Below are 21,741 nucleotides of genomic sequence, written 5' to 3' on the forward strand. Positions count from 1 at the left end.
CTGATTAATGTCGGAATATTACATGGGTAGCTGTAGGGGGCTAAACATTAGCCACAAACCTCTGAACAAGGATTAGAATGGCGAGTTTTGTGATCGTGGAGCCCACGCATAGCGGCCGCCGTGAGGCATCCTAAATAACAGAGATTCCTAATGAACGAGAAAATACAGAGTAAAGAGTTAACTAGAATTATCAAATGTCAGAATAATTAGAGACCGACAAACAACCAATTTGCTTTTCAACCAAAATTCGAGGTAATACTAAAATGGAGTCAGATGAGATAATAAAATGGAGTCAGATTTCAGTTAAACCTAAATTGAATAACTCTGCGCGCTGAAAAGACCGAACACGCAAGTGACCTTCATCCACCACTGGATACCTTCCTTGGGCCATGTGTGTGGACCTTACAGCTTCGTCTATCGGCCCAACCCTACTAATATAGTGGAAAGGCATTATATCTGCTCATGTCATTGGTAAGGAGAACACTTAAAAGATCAAAGTGCTTGCCTTTGTTTAGGGAGGACAATACCTGGACCTTATTAACTCACACTTCAGTTTGGAATTTCTTTTCTTTTGCATCTTCCTCCAAACACAATCAATATAACTATAATATAATAATATTCAGTCATAATTAAAGACTAGAATAAAATGAACAAGTTGGTGTGCAAATCCATTTTTTTGCACTGATGCATGAGTGTGGCATCTTGTATGAGAACAAAGGAGCATATAATCAATTAGACAGACAATGCAGCACAAGTTTCACATGACAAATCATTCATTTGCAGTGCTGAATCAAGTGTACGCTCCCTCTTTCTGTTAAACAAAAACCTCATGGTCCACTGAGACCAAATTATTTATTGTGCATGTGCAAAAAAGTAATTCAATTCATAAACTCATTAACTTCTTTGACAACCAGAACTAAGCTATCTGACGACTCAAAAAAAGATCCTCATACATGCTACCGTACAAGTGTTTAGATTTATTAGAGACCTTATTTTTTTATTAGTGATTTATATATTTATTAAGAGGCTGTCAATGATACAAGCAGGAAGTTCAGTATGCCAGTGAGGTAAGTCATGGCTGCTATTACACTGCAACATAAATAGCTGTCTCTGTGTAACTACAGCTATGATACACTCCACGGTTTCTGCTTGCGAGATGCAGAGAACTTAATTTACAGGAAAAATTGCCATGTCATTGTAAAATCCGTCTGCCTGCAAGCTATGAGCCGTAAAAGCTGCAGGAATGCTGAGCAACGGAAGTGAGTCACAGAGACACGCTCACACAGGATTAGGAGAGGGTTTGATAATGAGTATGTACTGACGATTATGAGGATAAAGACCCCCCCCCCATGTGTGACACACACCTACCTCTGTCCTCTACATGCTCAAGTGACTAAGGACACACACTGAGCAAATTCTGCTTGGAGGCACATGATTGGAATGGTAATAGATGCTTCTAGGACTGCACAATTGTGTGTGGTTATTAGCATGTGTGTACCTCTGAAGAGCCTCCAGTAGCTGTTTCAGTGCAGTGGAGAGCCTTGGCAGGCAGGAGAGGGCTTCCTGAGGTGGGGGTGAGGTAGATGGCCGGCTGGGCTCAGTGGTTCCTGGAGTGTAGTGGAGTGCTGTAAACAAAGCTGAACTGAAGAGAGAGAAACAAACGGAAATAAACATGAAAACAAATAAGTAAAACAACACTGTAATGCAGTGAACTTTCTGTTTTGTTTGTTGTCGGTAAAGCCTCAGTAGATAGTGTAAGGTAGATCAGCATTTCTTCAATTTCTTCAAGTGTAATATTTTAGCAAAGAATGTCTATGAAACCTACACTGAATACAAAACACAAAAAAAAAAAGAAAAAAAAAGAATGTAATATTTTTGAAAGATGTTACAGAAGTTTCAAAAAAATACAGTAAAAACAGTAATATTACAGTATTATTACAACTTAAAATATATTTATAAAATATATATTAATATATTTTTAAAATGTAGTTTATTCCTGTGATGGCAAAGCTGAATTTTCAGCAGCCATTACTCCAGTCTTCAGTGTCACATGATCCTTCAAAAATCTTTCTAAAATGCTGATTTGATGCGCAAGAAACATATTATTTATATTAATGTTGAAAACAGTTGTGCTGCTTTATATTTTTGTGGAAACCATGATAAAAAAAATATTTTTTTAATGAATTGAAAGTTCAAAAGAACAGCATTTATTTAAAAATACAAATATTTTGTATTTAGTAAAAATGATAACTTTGATCTTTGAAGTTTAAATTTCTTTAAAAAAATCTTACTGAGCCCAAACTACTGAGCAGTAGTGCATGTTGAGAAATAAATACACTTCAGTCTTTGTCATTGACTCTCTCACCTAATCTGACACACGTTGTTCCAGATGCTCTCAAATAATGCCCAAACTTCCTGATGGGATGTCCGAGGAGGCGGAGCTACATCCTCCTCTATCTCTGCCATCAGAGAGTCCTCTTTATCAGTGTCATCACCCTCTATTGGAGCTTTCGGAGACTGTCACACACACACACACACACACACACACAAACACACACAAACACACACACACACAGTTCATGTCATGAGCAATTAGAATGAAAAAATTATCCATTGTTGTATCATAATGAGACTGACCTGTAGTCTTTGCGGTAGCATATGAATGGTAGAGAGAGCTTGAGCTACATGACCGTTGTACTGAGATCTGCCAGCCAGTGCTGACAGCAGCTCTGCAGCCAATCTCACAGCTCTGAGAAAAGATCTGTGCTCTATGGACCTGTCTACAGATAGACACAACACAACATAATATAACTGAGATTCAGTGGTGTAATGTAACAAAGTAATAATACTTCATTACAGTACTTAAGTATTAAAAGTTTTGGCAATGACATACATTTTGTGTTTTGCATCCACATTGTTTCTAGATTATTGTGTAGAGTGATCAGATGCATTTTAAATAATTGCTAAAAGCTTATGTATATCACGAAATCACACACACAGAGTGCATGCACATGATTTATTAGTATATTAAAACTCAAAATTCAAGGCATTCTAAATTGTAGATGGCAAAAATGCTTCTGAATGCTTTTTATATACATATAATTTAATATAGTTAACTTAATCTATATCACACAATAAGTACCGTTTTTCTGCAGATATCAGTATGAACACATTTAATAATCATTTTATACAAGTTCACTAAATTAGCAATAAGTGACTTGCATTTTAGACATAATATTGCTTGTTATTGCTCAATTTTGCCAATGAAAATAGTTCCAAACAAAGATCTCAGCACTGTTTTGCGTCTCTGAGCAATGGACGGTGTTTACTTATTGAATGAATCAGCTTTTTGAACGAATCGGTTGAATAAATGATTCAGTGATTCACTCAAATGCTTTGTTCCTGAATGAATCAGCCGTTTGAACGAATCTGTTGAAGCTCAATGACTCACTCATTAACAGTCACTTGCTGTCAACTGTCACTTTTTCATGTTTTAAAATCATTTCAAATATCAGTATTCAACGTATTATGGTAAAAACAAAACATTATTTATGCATCTGTAACTGCAGGTTAAATGCATCCATGTCCCCTCTGAGATACATTAAACTGTGTAAATACATCTAATGCTATTTCAGATGCAGATTCCAGATTTGTTTTCTTATGTTGGAATGAAAGACACTAAGTACCGGATGAAGTGCTTCTTATTCTTACCCAAAAATACAAAATGGAAGAATAAGATAAAACTGAACACAATCTTGCTACTCAAGCTGTATGAACTTTTTTTATATAGATATTTATTTGCTTCTTTTCCATTTTGCATTTACTTGTACTTTTACTTTCAATACTTAAGTACGATTAAGATTTAAAAAATACTTTTCGTACTCAAGTACAATAAATATCACATACTTTAAGACTTTTACTCAAGTAATATTCTAAACGGTGACTTCAACTTCTACCAAAGTTATTTTCTGGTAAGATATCTGTACTTTTACTTGAGTATGGCTCTCAGGTACTTTATACACCACTGCGGAGATTAGATAGATAAGATAGACACACATTCCCATCTGCAATACAGTTCAGACACATTTTCTACTGTGTCACAATATATTCCGTCCATTCATATTACTGGGTATAATAGGAAAAAGACAGAAGTGGACAGAATACAAAGGTTCACAAATGCGTTCACAGCTCTAAGTGGGAGTGACACCCGTTTATCACCTCTTGGACACATACCACTAACCCACTAAAACAAAAGAACACACAAAATGAGTGAAGGACACTCTCTCAACTCCATAAAGTGCAGCAAATGACATTTAGGCAAGAACAGGAGGCCCCTGGTACTTTTCCACCCCTCCATTCCAGCACAAACTCCCTCTCTCCCCTCTGTTGGGCTGGGCTCATGGCCAAAGGCAGCAAAGAAGAAAGGCACAGTCATACTCCTGCTGCAGTGATTGGCAGAATGAGGTCAAACTCATAACTCCACACACACAACATGAGAACAGAGTGTGTATGAGTGTGGATCAAAACCACAAACTCAAGAGATGCGCGCACACACACACACACACACACACACACACACACACACACACACACACCAATTATACTGGTTTTTAGTTTGGAACCTTTAAAGGAATAGTTTACCCACAGATGATTTCTGTGATCATATACTCAATAGTATTTTCTTCCCACACAATCTGGGGACCAGCAACTGTTTGGTTACCTACATTCTTCAAAATATTTTTTTTTGTGTGTGTTCAGGTTTGGAAAAACTTGAGGGTGAGTAAATGATGACAGAATTTTCATTTTTGGGTGAACTATCCCTTAAATGTTTTTTTAAGAAGGCTCACCAAGGCTGCATTTATTGATCAAAAATATAGTAAAAACAGTAATATTGTGAAATATTATTGCAATTTGAAATAACTACTTTCTATTTTACTACATTTTAAAATGTAATTTATTCCTGTGATGCCAAAGCTAAATTTTCAGCAGCCATTACTCCAGTCTTCAGTGTCACATGATCCTTCAGAAATCATTCTAATAATCATTCTCATAGTTTTTCTTTTGAAAACTATGATAGATTTTTTCAGGATTCTTTGGTTAATAGAAAGTTCAAACAAAACAGGATTTATTTAAAATAGAAATTGTTTGTAACATATAAATGTCTTTACTGTCACATTTGATCAATTTAATGCACCATTGCTAATTAAAAGTAATGCTTCTTGAAATAAACATTTTACTGACCAAAAACATTTGAACGGTAGTGTAACAGAACAGAATTCTTGAATAGAATATAAATACAATTTTAAAATGGGATAGAACAAGACTCAACAAAATTCTCAAATTAGAATATAATTCAAGTAAAAATGAGATTCTAAGTTAGAGCAGAATAAAATTTTTGTTTATTATAGTAATCAGTATCAGACTAAAGTAGTAAGACTTACACACCTGAACAGAGACAGTCACTCAGCATCTCCACACAGCTGAGCAGGCTCCTCTTAATAATGCTTCCGAACACAGCGATCCAGTGCTTCTTAAAACACTTGAGCAGCCCCTCCAGATTCCACGGAGGCTTCACGTACACTATCTGCATACACAAACAGATAAGGTCACAGAGAATGGGACTACAGTGAATCTAAGCTCTGAATCACACTTTAGATATGACTAATGCATTTAGATGAATGAGGAGTAGCTCTTAATATAAACTTCATAAAATATTAATAGATGAATAGATCAATGTGTGCAGAGAGTGCAGTGGTACCTCAGTCCACAGTTCTCCATAAACTGCCTTCATCTCTTCCTCCAGCACTTCAGACAGCGCCCCCTGGAGGCAGGACTCCAGCAAAGACACACACTCACTCAACTGTCGTTCCTCTGCTGCATCGCTGCGTCTATTCTTTTGTGACCCTTCCTCCTCTGCTTCATTCACACAGGGAGGTGGCAACAAAATGACATGACATTCAGGCAAGAAAAATTCAGGTATTCAGAAAAATGCTACTAATGAAGCAAAAACAGTGACACATAACAGCTGACCTTTCTCTACAGGTCGAGCTGGGGGCGGCACAGCGGGTTGAGCATGGATGTAGTTTAGAAGTGTAGATCTGGTTCCCTCCACCTCTTGTACCAAGTCTGCCTTACTTAAGGCCTTCACCCCACTGAGCAGAGCCTTGCTGCATAAGTTCTTATCATTGCTACAAAAAAAAAAAAGATATATTTGAGCAGCAGGAAGGCATGTCCTCTACCTTCAATAAGAATATTCTTCAGGGTGACACTAATGGCTGAAATATAATCATTAAATCAGATCATCTTCATTCATAAAGCAAACACATGGCCACCTTGCATTTCATTAGCTGTCAAATGACAAGACAGATCAAACAAATGGGAATGTCCTTAATGTGCAGACATGCCTAGAGGTGAAACTGAGGTATGAGTGTTTATACTTACGTGCAAAGAATTAGAGCTCCCTCTGGGTACAGAGCCTGGTACTGCAGACAACACTCTAGCACTCTGTCATCATTATTTACAACACCAGGCCCACCTAAAGGCGAGAAAAGCCATGAGACAAAGGCTGAACTCATAGAATCCATAGTATGCACAGTACTATGGCAGATTAGGAGTGGTGCAGCTATGTCAAAATTATGTCTTGAAAAGTATGCAAATGTAAATAATAATGCATCTCAGGATAAGAAATCCTCACCAACAGCTTGGGAGGCCTGCTGCATTGACTGGCCCACAAGTCTGGGCTCCTGATTTTTCAGGCTGCTATAAATGTAGTGGACAGCAGGTCTGGCTTTGTCTTCCACCTTCCTGGAGAGTTTACCACTCTTTAGATAGTCCAACTCCTGCAGCACAACCCATGGGATCAGCAAAGTGGGGAACCCCAGCCCTGTGATGGGGCGTTCAGAATGAAAAGCTGCACCCACATAATTCTTAAAATGTTTTAAAGTTAAAAAGCTATAATCTAAAAAACGCTCTCTTTTTTCTTACCACCTAGACCATGTGACCTAATCTTCTTCACAAACTCCAGGTGGCTGAGCAGCACATTGGTATCCAGAACAATAAGCAGGCCATGTTTATGTTGATCTTCACATGTGTGAGTTAAAGACAATTAGACAATAAAGCACAATTATGCATTATGATTCAAATAAAAGAACCTTTACAAGCTTTATCATGATGATAACAATAACAATAAAGATATCATTTTAAATCATTCTAAATGTAAATAAATAAGACAGTCCACACCACAACTACAACAATAGCGGCACAGAGGAATGATATGGTTGGATTCACTTTCACAACAATCTTTTTTAGCTGATGAACTATAAAAACATTGACATCCTTCCAAACATTGACACAGTTAATGTTATATTTTCTTTATAGTTACATTTCTTAGTGTGAATGGGCCTTTAGCCACTTCAGTAATAAGTTATTTAAAAAAAAAAATTCATAGGTGACTTTACTTAGCATTGTGCCGGCACCCTCTTCTGGAGGGTCAATGTCCATGCAGGTGAGCTCTCCACAGTTCTCCACCAACTTCACCTGTAGTCGCCTCTCAGAGCGTGCCAGAAGAAGCTCCTCCACCAGCTCCATCTAAATAATGAATGAAACGGAATGAGAAACAAACACAGAAGATTTCATTCTAAAATCCTAGGCATGTTGTTAACCTCATGGTCGCAGTCCAAGGTCTCTTCCTGAGGAGTTACCTGAAATTGTACAAAACAAGTTTTAAAGATATGTTACAATTCAGCAGCATTAATAAAGTTCAAATTCACTGTTGTTTGCTCTTAAATACGGTCTAAAATTTACCATATTCTCTTTTTTTTTGTCTGTAATGCTGTGAGGACTATTGGATGTTAACCAGTTTGCAAATAGCCTTTTAGCCACGGTTTTAGTGAACTCTCATACAGATCTCACTGCATTCTGCTATAGAACTGTGGTGGAAATTTTTAATGGAGAATGAAATGTTTTATTTAAAAGAGAGGTAATGAAAGTGTTTAAAGAACATGGAAGTATGGAAATATTTCTACTCTTAAAATATGCTTATGGTGCAATCTGAAATGTTGAAAAGTACTGTGCGGCCAATGAGGGAAATAGAACAAGTGGATGCTACTACTAGTCTGTCTTATGATTTAGTCTAGACGGGAAGTGACTTACGATGGAGATGCTTAGAAGGGAAGTGAGTGCAATCAATCAAATTGAAGAAAATATATATTTCTATGCATTTCTTAAAATACATGTGTATAATCTTTTAGTTGGAGAGTCACCCTGCTGTGTCTGAAGCGACTCCTGGCCGGCAATCTCAAAATCCTTTCAATAACCAATGTATAAGCCCCCAACCTACATTTGTTTTTTTTGATGATCTGTTATTCTCAGCTGTACATCACAATACGGAAGAAAAGATCTATCACAACTTTTACTTTTCCAGTACAGAAACAAGTCTTCTGTACAAGTACAACAGCATGATGTTGGTCTGGCGACTGCACGACAGGTGTTTTAAAATCACCACTGAAAAGTGGAGCAATCAATTTACAAAACAGCAAAATAACACAGGATGCAACAGCGAGAAACGTCTTGCACCACTGATTCAGATGAAGTTGGTCCAAACGCAAGACACTTACATGTTGAACCTTGCAGGAAGTATTGTTCGGCGTTGTCACCTCTCTTGTTTTGTCAGCGTGTGCCTGCTGGACTTGGTGAGATATAGATGAAAGATGTGATGAGCTAAGAGCAGTGGGTTTATGAGAGGTTTGAGCAGAAACCTCTTGAAGCCTCTGTCCTTGCTGCTTTGAGATGAGAAATTTGTGTTTAGATGGAGTGGAACCAGGGAAAGAAGGCTGAGCGGTACTTTGAGTCCTGCTATCTGCAGAATTCACATTACACACATCCGTGTTTGTCCAAGCTTTAACAGCACTGGCCTTCTTTGGGATCTTGAAACTGACATTTACTGTGGGACCACCAAGGGATGGCCTTTTTTCTCCTAAGATTACATCAGGTACATTACCCAAGTGTACATGCTCTTGCTTCTTGGGTGAAATGTCTTCTTGTAATTTCAGTTTAGATCCAGAGTCTACATGTTTCACTACTGGCAAAGCTTCTTTGGAGTTGTTATGAGAACTCTGTGCACCAACATTACGGTTGATCTTCTTGTACCTCCTGGCCTCCAACGTCTTCCTCATTTCCTTTTGAACTTCAGAATGAGATTCTGCATGTGCAGCATTGGTCATGTTTTTAATGTCTCTTCGTTTGGGTTCAGCATGAAGCTCTGGTGACAATGGCCTTTTCACGAGCTTCCTCCTTTTCTCCTGGAATTTCTCAGAGGGACAATCATCCTTTGCAGGTATCCGCCTGGGATACTCTGCTGTGGATCTCCTCGACACCAGCTCCCGTCTCTTTTTCTCCAACTCATTTGAAGAAGGCTGGTTTGTTGCAGCATGCCTGCTGGAGCTTCTCCCTGGGATATGGGGACTTGCATTTTCATGCTTCCTTTTGGGATTTAGTTGCTCTTTCTCATGTGTGACAGGTGACTTGAAAACTGGCCTGGAATTCTCTGTTGCTTGGCTTTCTTGGGATCTTTCTTCTCTGCTCTTTCTGTCTCTAACTTCTGTTTTCTTGAAACTTCCTTCAAATCCTCTTGTTGATGTTGAGTCGGTGGCCCTCCTTTCTTTAGCTTTGTCTTGGTCAGAACTGCAAATTATTAGAAAAAGAAGCCAGTGGTAAGTTTTATTGAATAGATAACTCACAATAACTCTTTGGTGAGAAAACGGTGATTGAGGAAATATAAAAATGTGATATGATTTACTTTCTATATTTGCTTTCTTTCTTTTAAGCTCCTTTATTAGGTTCGTCTTTATTTTAATTACATTTATTATGCTGATCATTTTTAACTTTTGCATTACATTATTATTACATTACATTACAAGTGGATTTTTTGAAGGGGCGAGTGAAAGAGAATTTTACTTGCCCAACCGGACAAGTAGGCTGATTAAAACGTCAATATCAAAAAACAACAAGATAAACGCCGAAATTTCGATGCGAATAGTTCTTATTTAATATTGATAATGCATAATGTATTGATGGTGACAAGGTCGCGCGCAGCCTTCCTGTGTGTGAGAGAGAGACTTACTGGGAAATCAAAACAGATGAGGGCAACAGCACACAAAAACAAACAAACATACTTCGGTAAAACACAACAAACATACTGCGTTAAAAAGTCAAAATGTTGAGTTTTTATATTTATAACGTATGATAAACAGTTAAGCAACAGCACTATCATAAGCTCGGTTGCAAATGTGACATTGATTTTATAAAACAGTTCAACAAACAAGTATTAAAGTTATATATAGTGACTTACATTTTAGACATAATATTGACTGTTTTTGCTCTTTTTCACCAACGAAAAGAGTTCCACACAAATGTACAGCAGGACTCGCACATTTCCGATGCAAACACTATGTAGTTTCGTAACCGCATGATTCAGCGTTTTTGAACGAATCGAGTGAGTCAATGGTTCAATTACCTATTCATAAAGACGATCACTTGCTTCATTCTTGAATGAATCAGTTGTTTGAACGAATCGGTTGAATGAATGACTGAATGACTCACTCATTAAAACAGTCACTTGCCGCCACCTATTGGCGGTTTAGTTTCATATTTAGAAGTATCATTGCACTTTTCCAATAAAAACACTATGTAGTTTCGTAACCGCATGATTCAGCGTTTTTGAACGAATCGAGTGAGTCAACGGTTCAATTACCTATTCATAAAGACGATCACTTGCTTCATTCTTGAATGAATCAGTTGTTTGAACGAATCGGTTGAATGAATGACTGAATGACTCACTCATTAAAACAGTCACTTGCCGCCACCTATTGGCGGTTTAGTTTCATATTTAGAAGTATCATTGCACTTTTCCAATATTTCCTATTTGCATATTCAGAAAATTTAATTTAAAACATTAATCCCCCAAAATTATTTATGCATTTGTAATTTTGCAGTGTAAATGCATTCATGATACTTCTGAGCTTCTGTGTAAATACATCTAAATGCCACTTCAGATGCAACTTCTGTGTTTCCTCTGCGGTGGAAAGATGGATTTTGTTGATACTGATTTCATATGATATGATATGGTTACAGCCCAATAGTGTCTTATTACTCTAATTGTATTTATTGATAATTTAAGAATTTGTCATGAAAGACGGTGCATAGATTTAATAAGGAACCTTTATGAAGGAAATCTGATTTAAGTAAGCACTCACAGAACACTGATGAGAATATTGCTTCAGAATAAATTATATTTACACAATAAATAAGTGAAAGACTGATGCACATGAAAAGTCTTAATGTCGAGCCCAGACTTATCTGTCTTTTTTTTTTTTTTTAAGTAAATTTAAATATTCTCAAGATATAGAAAAGATGACAGGATGTCAGTTGTATACAATATGGTATATGCAATATATACAAGTATATGACAAACACTCAAAAATGAATTCTAATTAACAAATACTATGTGCCCTGAGACCCACCTTACATGGCGATGATGATGTTTGTGTTTTCTTTTTGGGCTGCTGAATCTCTTTGCTTCTCTCTCCTGTGACCAAAAAACGTTCACTCATTTACCAAATGCTTTTATCCTATGTGATTTAAACTTGTGATACAAACAAGAATTAATGTTATTAATTTAATGCTAAAACGAATGAGAATGAACATGCCAAACTGACTGATAAATTATTTTAAAAATATTTTGCTGCAGATTCCTCACCTTCTTCTCATCCTCATGTGTAGAGTTTGATGAGATTCTTTCCTCCTTTTTGTGTTTCTTCTTCTTTGATTTCTTGCTTGACATCCTCAAAACCCTATGACAGAACATAATATTTGTCATATTGTTTAAACAATTTCATTCAAAAATCAAAAATACTGTCTCTAATGTAAGATCTCCACAGGTTGGTTGTTCATTATACTTTTTAAGATGAGAGCAGTAAAACCATAGTGCTGAACAGTGTTTACATCATATTACTTCAAATGTACCAGTGTTGTTAGCTAAACTAAAATGATTAAAAACTGTTTTCATTAATTGAAATGAAGCTGAAATAAAATATAAATATTAGAAAAATATTAGTTAATATTAGTTGTCTTGGCATCTAACTGAAATAAGTTGAAGATAAAGTACTAAAATTGGGGAAAAAAACTAAATAGAAATAATTAAAAACCCAAAACTAATAAAAGCATATAACAGTAACTACATTAAAATGAAAACTGAATATTAAAAATTCTAATATATGAATAATATTAATGAATACTATAATAATATATAAAAACGCTAAAATAACATTAAAACGCAGAAATTTAAAGGTGGCGTTTGGGTACACTTCATTAACAAAACCAATTATATTATTAACATTTTCATAGGGAAAAATATGGGAAGGTAAGGACGTCTAGCTTTGGATTTAAAAATTTACATACAGATTTTTGCTACAATGTTAACAGTAATAACTTAATTTAAATAGTACTTTTTGATGCACTGAGAGATCCAGGGAGACAAAGTCTTTCAGTCAAATTGTAATTTATTTGAAGACAAATTCATAAATGATAACAATTACAGATGATAATCATAATGAAAAATTAAAATGAAAGAAAAATCCAAACTGAGTATATTCTGCTCAAATTTCTAAGAGAATAATCTAATTATTATAATAATAATAAGTACAATAATTTTCAGAAGTGAAGAGACAAAGGTCTTTGAAGCATGTGATGCGAGCAGAAGAAAAGAAAAAGCTAAGATGAAAAGCCAATTGGGATATATATATATATATATATATACTGTATATATACTGGAAAACTAACCTCTTACAACATCAGCAGATGTTTTTGTCTGGATCATAAATGTCAAACGAATTTACCCATTATGTCATTATTTACCTGTTGTCAAATATTACTACCTAAGCTGAATTAAGGTCAGGACTAGGTCACGTTGACATGACCTGTGAAATGCAGTAGGTAGAAGTCAGATAAAAATAGAGACATGGGTTGTGGTTTTACATCCTTTTAGCAGAAACAACAGAGTTAAGCAATCTTCAAATATCATCTTGCAAATACCAGCTCTTGGAAAAGAGCATCACGTGAAATGGAAAGACAAAAGACATCCTTTACATAGACAAAATATTTTTTAAGAACATAAAGTTTCCATCATCCTACCCGAAAACACCTTCTAATCATAAGATGTACCTTTATATGTCAAATTGAGGAGAAAAATACTACGGCTGCGGAATATAATAAATGCAAATGATAATAATGAATAAAATAATAATATTGAGTATACGAGTAACATAAGACAGTAATATGATTCTGATGAAGAGTATCAATAAAGAAATCATAAAGAATAACTCATAAAGGATAACACATAACTGAATATGAAAAACTTAACAACATTGGAAACTTTTAATACAAAAATGTTGTACCTAAGAGTGCCTTTCTACTAAGAACTAAGTACAAGGAAAACAGGTTTTCTCCCAAGAGCTGCATATCAGCAAATCCCAGACAGAAATCCAATTCATCCTTGAGGAACAGATAACGCCAATGTAAATCAACTGAACTGAAACACTCCAATTATATCTCGTCACTGAATATGTAGGAACTTATGAATATGTGCCAACTTTAAGTCATACAGAAATACACGTGTGACAAAAATTACAACCGATTATTTACAATATATCACATTTGTCCCGACCTTCAAGTCTACTACAAGTTTTAATTTTATTTTTTGCAGCTTTAGTGTCAAAGAGGTTTACCTACCACAAATGGGAGGAATGTTGTTAAATACGATGCTGAATGACAGAAAGAGAAGAAAATTCTGAAGCAATGAGAGCAGTTCACTTCGCCACTTGTACCGTCTGCCAGTTGCCTGGTTGAGTTCACTTCCGCTCTCTTTTTAGTTCGCGTAGTTTGAGAGAACACGCCAATTCATCCTTGAGGAACAGATAACGCCAATGTAAATCAACTGAACTGAAACACTCCAATTATATCTCGTCACTGAATATGTAGGAACTTATGAATATGTGCCAACTTTAAGTCATACAGAAATACACGTGTGACAAAAATTACAACCGATTATTTACAATATATCACATTTGTCCCGACCTTCAAGTCTACTACAAGTTTTAATTTTATTTTTTGCAGCTTTAGTGTCAAAGAGGTTTACCTACCACAAATGGGAGGAATGTTGTTTGGGAAATGATTTGGTAAATCATAATTATGATTTAAAAATCGAAATTATGAGATTATATGTAATAAAATGTGAGATTAAAATCTGAGATTATCGACTTTTTATATCATAGTTTTGATTTTTTTTTTTATGTGACAAATGGCTTAGTACCTCATGACATTTTATGTAATAATTATGATTTACTGTAATATATTTTTTATATGTGAGCAAATCTAACCAATCCACATTGTTCACACATTAATACTAAAATTATTATTTCACTCCTTATTTAAAATATAATAGATTTTAATATGTAATATTTTCAAAAAAATTAAGATAAGATACCAAAGCAATTTTAATGTGACATTCATAAAACAAAAAGAAATAACTTGGAATCTGTTTGGCCATTAAGATTTTTTATTTATTTATTTATTTTAGCAAAAGTGAAAATAATATTTTTAATGGTTAAATATTTATAATTGATTATTTATTTTAATGCAAATGAAAAACTGGCTTGTCTTTAAGTTTGCTCCAATATACAGTATTTTGCTGAAGTGTGAATTTGCTGTGTTTGTCTCAACAGATTCTGAGAGTGATACTAATAAGATGCTTGCTGAATCTGAGGCATGTGAGCAAATGCCTATTCATGAAGCCTCAACTAATACAGTGAAAATAGAGGACAAAAATGGACAAGCATCCTCCACTGTTGTGTCTGGTAAATATTCAACAGTATTTTTGGTACCCTATGATAATTATTATACTCCCCAGGCATGATGTCCTTGAGTATTGTTAACTCGGTAACACTTTACAATAAGGTTCCATTAGTTAATGTTAGTTGATGTATTAAGTAACACGGAACAAACAATGAACAGTACATTTTTTTTTACTGTATTTATTCATCTTTGTTAATGTTAGTTAATGAAAATACAGTCGTTCATTGTTAGTTCATGTTAATTCACAGTGCATTAACTAATGTTAGCAAGAACAACTTTTGATTTTAGTAATGCATTTGTAAATGTTGAAATTAACATTAGCTAAGATTAATAAATACTGTAGAAGTATTGTTCATGCTTAGTTCATGTTAACTAAAGTAGTTAATTAATGTTAACTAATGAACCTTATTGTAAAGTGTTACCGTTAAATCTTTGAAATTGTCCGTCTCTGTTTCAGAGAGACATGTGTCTATCCAAACTACACTGGAAGGGCTCGAAGGGCTTGTGGATTTAAATGGAGGTACAGAAACCAGAGTATCTGTTTGTTCTGTCTGTTTATTAACACCAACAGCAGACCACTTGGATCGGAAGCTAACAAATATGTTCATTGATTTCGACAGCTGGGAGGAAGTCTTGTCCATTGTGTCCAGAAGAGAAATTCAAGGCCTGTTACAGTCACAAGCTTAGACGACATCTGCAGAACCTGCACTGGAAAGTTTATGTGGAATTTGAAGGTACATAGTCTTTAGGTTCCCTTTGGCACCTCTGTAATTGTTTTTCCCAACAAGCATTTGAAAGCTGGCACCTCAGGTATCAGCTAATACATGTGTGAAAATTTTGCTTGGGGGAAAATGAACTTTGACTCCCCTCCTACAGGCCAAAGGATGTGCATCTGTCATCTACCTTGCCGACAACTCAAGTCCAGTCTAGGCTCTGACCAGGTAAGATCAGGCTTATGATTTTTTTTCTTTGCATACACACCCCTGGGCTGCAAATATATTGACATGGCAGAAGAGACCAAATGTAAATGTTTAAAAGTGATGGTATAGATGGCTTATTTAGAATAGATCATTGTGATTCTTAAGGAGAGGAGATTTACCTGTTCATACAATGATAGAACCTCACTACTACACACACACACACACACACACACACAGAAGTTTGGGGTCAGTAAGCTGACAACAAAGCTGGATTTTCAGCAGCTGTTACACCTGTGTCTTCAGAGTCACATGATCCTTCAGAATCATTCTAATATACTGATTTGGTGTTCAAGAAACAATTGTTATTATTATCAATATTGAAATGATCAATGCTGTGCTGCTTAAAGGGGTCCTATTATGCTTTTTCACTTTTTCAACAGCTCGCAAGTGTCTATGGTAAGGGGCATGACATTTCCCGACCAGGCGCCGAGTGCTGCCAATCACAGCACACACTGGCCCAGCTAACCAATCACAACACATTTCATATTTCAGACGGCGGGCCTTCATTTGATTCAGTTACTATTCGAATTTCGAGCCGTTCATGCCAGACTGGGGAGAGAGGTGTTGTAATAATGTAAAATATGTGAAAAATAATGTGTTTTTCGAACAACCTAGTATAAAAGCCTGTTCTAGTACACCCCCAAAACAAAATCAAGACTTTGTAAAAGAGCATAATAGGACCCCTTTAATGTTTTTGTGGAAACTATGATTTGGTGAATAGAAAGTTCACATGAACAGCATTTATTTGAAATAGAAATCCTTTGTAACTTTATAAATATCTTTATTGTCTCTTTTGAATAATTTAATGCGTCCATGCTGTTTTAGTTAACTTGGTTGCTTTAAAGATACTTGGAAGTAGAGATGGATCGAAAAGCTTTTATCTGTGCCTATTAATCAGAAAAGAGATCCTCTGGAATGGATCTATTAATGTATGTTTTTATCTCATCTCCAGACTCAAGGCAGACTGGTGGCTCACTACCATTGTGTGGTTTGCTCTGTCACTATTGCTCACAAGACAGACATGATCAGTCATCTCAAACGCCACATCAACAAGGGTGAGACGGAGGTCAGTTATTCAGGCAGCTCGGATGTCCCCTTTGAAAACCCTGGTGAGCTTTTACTCTGTTGATGTTGACAGAGTGCCAGACTTGCCATTCAAGGAGAACTGCCTGAACTAGATACCAGTTAGTTGATGTGGAATAATGTAGATGGTTCCATTCAAGTTTTTTTTTGTTTTTTTTTGCGTGTCTTTTATCTTGCATTTAAACCTTGTGTATTCAGGTAGGGTAAGAATAGTCAAATCTAACCTAAACCATAAAGCACTCGTTTTCAGGATCAATGTGTTCTGGAGTAACATTCTGTAGAAGATCCCCTTGTGGTTGTTCATGATTAGGCTTTTGGTTTGCAGTTTAAAGTAAAGTCTTACAGGAGGCATCTGTAACAATAAAACACTTCTATTCATTACAATATGTGCGTACGCATTTAGCTGCGTTAATTGGAAATAATTTGTCCATTTTGATTTTCTACATCTTTCTCAGTCCCAGGTGGACAGGCTTATGAGATTATGAAAGAGTTGGGCACAAATGTCCAGCTCCTGCCCAACCACACCACTCCCCAGAAGACAGACACCTACTTCAGCCGCAAGATGAAGACAAACAGGTTTTAGAATTGTTCTTTTTTTCTGCAAAACAACTCATTATCGGATTGTATATTGTCCTGCCAACATTAAATATTTATTTGTTCTTTAGCATCTTAAATGTAACTTTGGTTGAAATTAGCTTAATATATATTTTAATGCTAAAAATAATTTAATACTTATTTTATAAATTAAATAATATTTAATATTGTATTTATTTTTTCATAAAAAATATATACAATTTAGAAAGAAAAATATTCGGGTCCTATGGATCAAGGACATCCTGTTGAAAAATCCTATAATAGAGTCGAAAAAATGCTAAATAAATAAACATTATCTGTATGTAATTGTTGTAGGCAGCTGGTGTTCTGCTCTCTCGCCATTCTTGCTGAGGAGAGGAATCCACTCGAATGTCTCGATGCCTTTGGAGCCACTGGTAGGAAATCTACTAATAGCTAATAGCTCATGATGATAATATCACTGCTCAGGTTTTGCTCTAAATTATTTGATAAAAATGAAAGTATACCACATCATAACATATTGATCCCTTTTGTAGGTATCATGGGTTTGCAGTGGGCAAAGCATCTGCGTAACACTGTAAAGGTTACTATAAATGACATAAACGAAGCTTGCGTTAAGATGATTAAGGAGAATTGTCATCTGAACCACATCCGAGTGGAGGGGAATCGAACGGGCCTGCAGCTAGATGGAGCGGGAGATGCAGACTCACCCAATGCTTCAGTAGAGGTGGTGAAGATGGACGCCAATGTCATCCTGCACCTGAGACCCTTTGACTACATGTAAGTAAGAGACTGAAAAATAATGACTAAAAACATTGTACCCATGATTGTTTTTTGCAAATATCTTGTCTCACCACATTCTTGTCTTTAAATCAGACACCTTGACCCATTTGGAACGGCTGTAAACTATCTGGATGCTGCTTTTCGCAATGTTCGGAACTTGGGCATAGTCTCTGTGACGTCGACAGACACTGGTTCGCTTTACTCCAAATCCCTGAATGTGACGCTTCGGCATTACGACTGCCAGATTGTCCGAACCGAGTATTACAGGGAGCTCGCAGCACGTATGGTATTGGCATCAGTGGCCAGGTGGGCAGGTTTTTCTCTAATGAATCACCAAACACAAATTTAGTTTATTTGAGAGTGTCTTTTTAATGCATGTACTTGCAGTGCTGCTGCACGCTGTAACAAAGGGATCGAGGTGCTATTGGCCGTGGCTCTTGAGCACTTTGTCCTCGTGGTGGTGCGAGTTCTCAGAGGGCCCACCCAGGCAGATGAGTCTGCTAAGAAACTGCGGCAGCTGTTGCATTGCCAGTGGTGTGAAGAAAGAGTGTTTCTCAAGCCAGGAAGCATGGTGGAAGGTGACAAGGCATTTAGACAAACCAATAGCTGCATCCTGATAGCTTTCCTGTAGCCCAAACAGTTGAGCCAGTAATGGCAAGGTCATGGGTTTGATTCCCAAGGAATGCTTGAACTGATCAAATGTAAAGCTGTCAAATGCATAACGTCTTAGCATAAATAATCACATTTCTACTTGTGGTATTAACAGAAAACCTGTACAGACAGCTGCCTTGCCAGTGCCATGGGAGTATGCCAGGAAAAACTGCAGTAGAGCTTGGACCACTTTGGTGAGATGATGTCATTCATACATTTTTTTTTTGTTCATAAAAACACTTGATTATGTGTAATTCCTTCATTAATTGCTCTTAAATGTTCTTCTTTTTCCCCTTTTGTATTCGTTGTTTCATCCATCAGGGCTGGTCCTTTGTTTAACACTGGATTTCTGAGGCGGATGTTGGTGGCGGCAGTGCAGCACAATATGGAAGACATCCAGCCTCTGGTGAAGACTCTCATCTGTGAAGCTGACTGCACCACTCTCAAGCTTTTCCCTGTCCCGGGATACTCTGCCCTCTCCAACCAAGGTGTGTTTGGGTGTGCAAGATTTTGTCCGTCACTTAACATTCAGTCCAACTGGAGACGATGAATCAGCTTTTTTAACAACGGGGCATTGACTTTAATTTAATTTAATATTATTCCGTTAATTTCGACACATCTTTGTCTCTAGTGGAGTGTGGTGTGGTCATAAAAACTTTACAGAAGGTTGAAGAAGCAGATACATCTGACCAATCAGGTATTTGTTGCTTTATCAACATTTTTTTAAATCTGCTGTTCTCCTCCCTACTCTCGGGGATTTAACTTTTCCTAGTTATCCAATATTAAAGGGATAGTCATCCAAAAATTAAACATCTGTCATCATTTACTCACCCTCATGTCTTTCCAAACCCATAAGCCTTACGTTTATCTTTGAAACATAAATGAAGATATTTTTAATGAAACCTAACAGATATCTGTCCCTCCATTGCAAGGCCATTACACCAAAAATTTCACGAAGAGCATAAAAGTAATCCATGTGAATCCATAGTTTAATCCAAGTCTTCTGTAGAGACATGATCATATGAGGAAGAACACAGATAAACACTGATCAGTGCACATATATAGAGCTCATCAAATATGCTAAATGGAAGCTCAAACGTGCTTGGGTGAACTATGCCTTTAAGTGGAATTTATGGTGGAATAAAAATTGAAGTGGATAGATTGTATAGAAAATATGGTGCATCTTCTTTTTTTTATTCAGGGAAAAGAAAGACCACAGGGGAGGACTCTGGGAATGTGCTGAAGAAAATCAAAGCAGATACATCTTTGGAGCATCCAGCGTTCTACTACAGCATCCATCGGCACAGCATCCGCGGCATGAACATGCCCAAGTTAGTCAGCGCAAACCTCTCTATACACTGTCATATATTGCTGTACAGTGATACAAATGCCATAATGCAAGCAGGATCTGACACTAAGCTCTGTTCCTCAGGCTCAATAAGTTCCTGCAGTATCTCACAGAGGCCGGGTTCAGAGTCAGCCGCACACACTTTGACCCAACAGGCGTGCGGACTGTCGCCACCCTGGCACAGTTTAAGGAAGTGCTTACAAAATACAGCGTGCCTACATACTCGTCCGCCCCTCAGAGCAGCGCTGTCAGCTCAGAGCGACGTCAAACTCTCTGATTTCAGATATTCATGAAACCAAGCCAGAGCTTGGACCGCACAAAGGTCACCTGCTTTTTTTCTTTGGCTGTTTTTATTGATGAATTTTCCTGTTTGCTTTAGAAAGTTTGTTTCAATGACAACTTGATAAGTTGTGGATAAGAAACAACAGTTTCATCTGAATGAAAAGGGTTGTTCCAGTTTGCTTGATGTTTTTTTGTGGATTGCACTGAGGCTTTGACCCATTACGGGCATACAGTATTTTATTAATCATTCTATGCTGACACTGATGCAGTATTGACTGTTATTCTATGGTTTTTACATTTTTAATCTCTAAAAATATTTATAAAGACCCTCTCAAAGGTTTATATTGATCTTACTTGATCAGATTTTCTATTCCACTTCATTTTCGCTTCAATATTTTACCTGGTTGCTATAACGTCAATAAAACATTTCACATCATATATTGTTCTTATAATTTGAGAAGACTGACATTGAGAACATTGTTTTGGTGAATCACAAACAACAACAACAACAAAAATGTCCAGGCCACATTTTACCTAAAAAACAACAGAAAACTGAGCATACGTTTAAGACTATTAATGAATTCACTTTTGGGATTGTACATTATCTTATCATTTTCTCAGTAATTAAGTCATAGTAATTAAGGGGACACATGTTTTAGAGTTATTAAAATGCAAGAACAAATTATGGTAAAATGTACTTTATTCTGTTTTTTTAAATTATTATTTTATTAATATTTATATTTGGGGTGAAAAAAGGACTTGGGTTTGTCCACAGGTTTTATGTGATTCATCAGCTTGCATTTATTGTCCTTTGAAAAGTCTTTTCACATAAATTAGTGCCACACCAGTTTCATTTGCATAGTACAATGTCTAGACCTTCCTGAAATGCACTAAAATTAACTAACTGGTATGTTCATTTGAATAGAAAAACATTTCACATCATATATTGTTCTTATAATTTGAGAAGACTGACATTGAGAACATTGTTTTGGTGAATCACAAACAACAACAACAACAAAAATGTCCAGGCCACATTTTACCTCAAAAACAACAGAAAACTGAGCATACGTTTAAGACTATTAATGAATTCACTTTTGGGATTGTACATTATCTTATAATTTTCTCAGTAATTAA

The 21,741-nt window shown here is 36.2% G+C and overlaps 2 protein-coding genes across 8 annotated transcripts in view; one reads left to right on the forward strand and one right to left on the reverse strand.

The window, feature by feature from the left end:
• LOC107726449 (transcriptional protein SWT1-like) overlaps positions 1-14,210 on the reverse strand; it is a 26,686-nt gene extending 12,476 nt beyond the window's left edge. For 2 of the 7 annotated variants that reach the window (XM_016536030.1, XM_016536024.1), the window contains exons 1-15: positions 13,786-13,891; positions 11,756-11,849; positions 11,520-11,584; positions 8,616-9,681; positions 7,662-7,700; positions 7,458-7,587; positions 6,985-7,080; positions 6,695-6,883; positions 6,442-6,535; positions 6,031-6,188; positions 5,759-5,916; positions 5,446-5,584; positions 2,638-2,780; positions 2,366-2,517; positions 1,499-1,642 (exon numbers count right to left, since the gene is read on the reverse strand). In XM_016536030.1, the coding sequence (XP_016391516.1) occupies positions 1,499-1,642; positions 2,366-2,517; positions 2,638-2,780; positions 5,446-5,584; positions 5,759-5,916; positions 6,031-6,188; positions 6,442-6,535; positions 6,695-6,883; positions 6,985-7,080; positions 7,458-7,587; positions 7,662-7,700; positions 8,616-9,681; positions 11,520-11,584; positions 11,756-11,839 (2,657 nt within the window). In that variant the 5' untranslated portion in view covers positions 11,840-11,849; positions 13,786-13,891. Of the gene's footprint in view, positions 1-1,498; positions 1,643-2,365; positions 2,518-2,637; positions 2,781-5,445; positions 5,585-5,758; positions 5,917-6,030; positions 6,189-6,441; positions 6,536-6,694; positions 6,884-6,984; positions 7,081-7,457; positions 7,588-7,661; positions 7,701-8,615; positions 9,682-11,519; positions 11,585-11,755; positions 11,850-13,785; positions 13,892-14,195 lie in introns of those variants that run through there. The other 5 variants (XM_016536025.1, XM_016536028.1, XM_016536026.1 and 2 more) reach the window with 5 other exon arrangements.
• LOC107726409 (TRMT1-like protein) lies at positions 13,852-21,070 on the forward strand. Its single transcript, XM_016535965.1, has 16 exons — positions 13,852-13,897; positions 14,778-14,909; positions 15,365-15,427; positions 15,528-15,641; positions 15,784-15,848; positions 16,840-16,996; positions 17,426-17,546; positions 17,880-17,959; positions 18,080-18,323; positions 18,420-18,632; positions 18,714-18,904; positions 19,093-19,171; positions 19,299-19,465; positions 19,609-19,674; positions 20,179-20,308; positions 20,410-21,070. Exons 1-16 carry the CDS (start codon positions 13,852-13,854, stop codon positions 20,600-20,602), a joined length of 2,061 nt encoding a protein of 686 aa, XP_016391451.1. The 3' UTR covers positions 20,603-21,070.
• The last annotated feature ends 671 nt before the right edge of the window (positions 21,071-21,741 follow it).

Source organism: Sinocyclocheilus rhinocerous, unplaced genomic scaffold (genome assembly GCF_001515625.1).
Source record: "Sinocyclocheilus rhinocerous isolate Xijiao unplaced genomic scaffold, SAMN03320098_v1.1 scaffold605, whole genome shotgun sequence".
NCBI classification, from domain to species: domain Eukaryota; kingdom Metazoa; phylum Chordata; class Actinopteri; order Cypriniformes; family Cyprinidae; genus Sinocyclocheilus; species Sinocyclocheilus rhinocerous.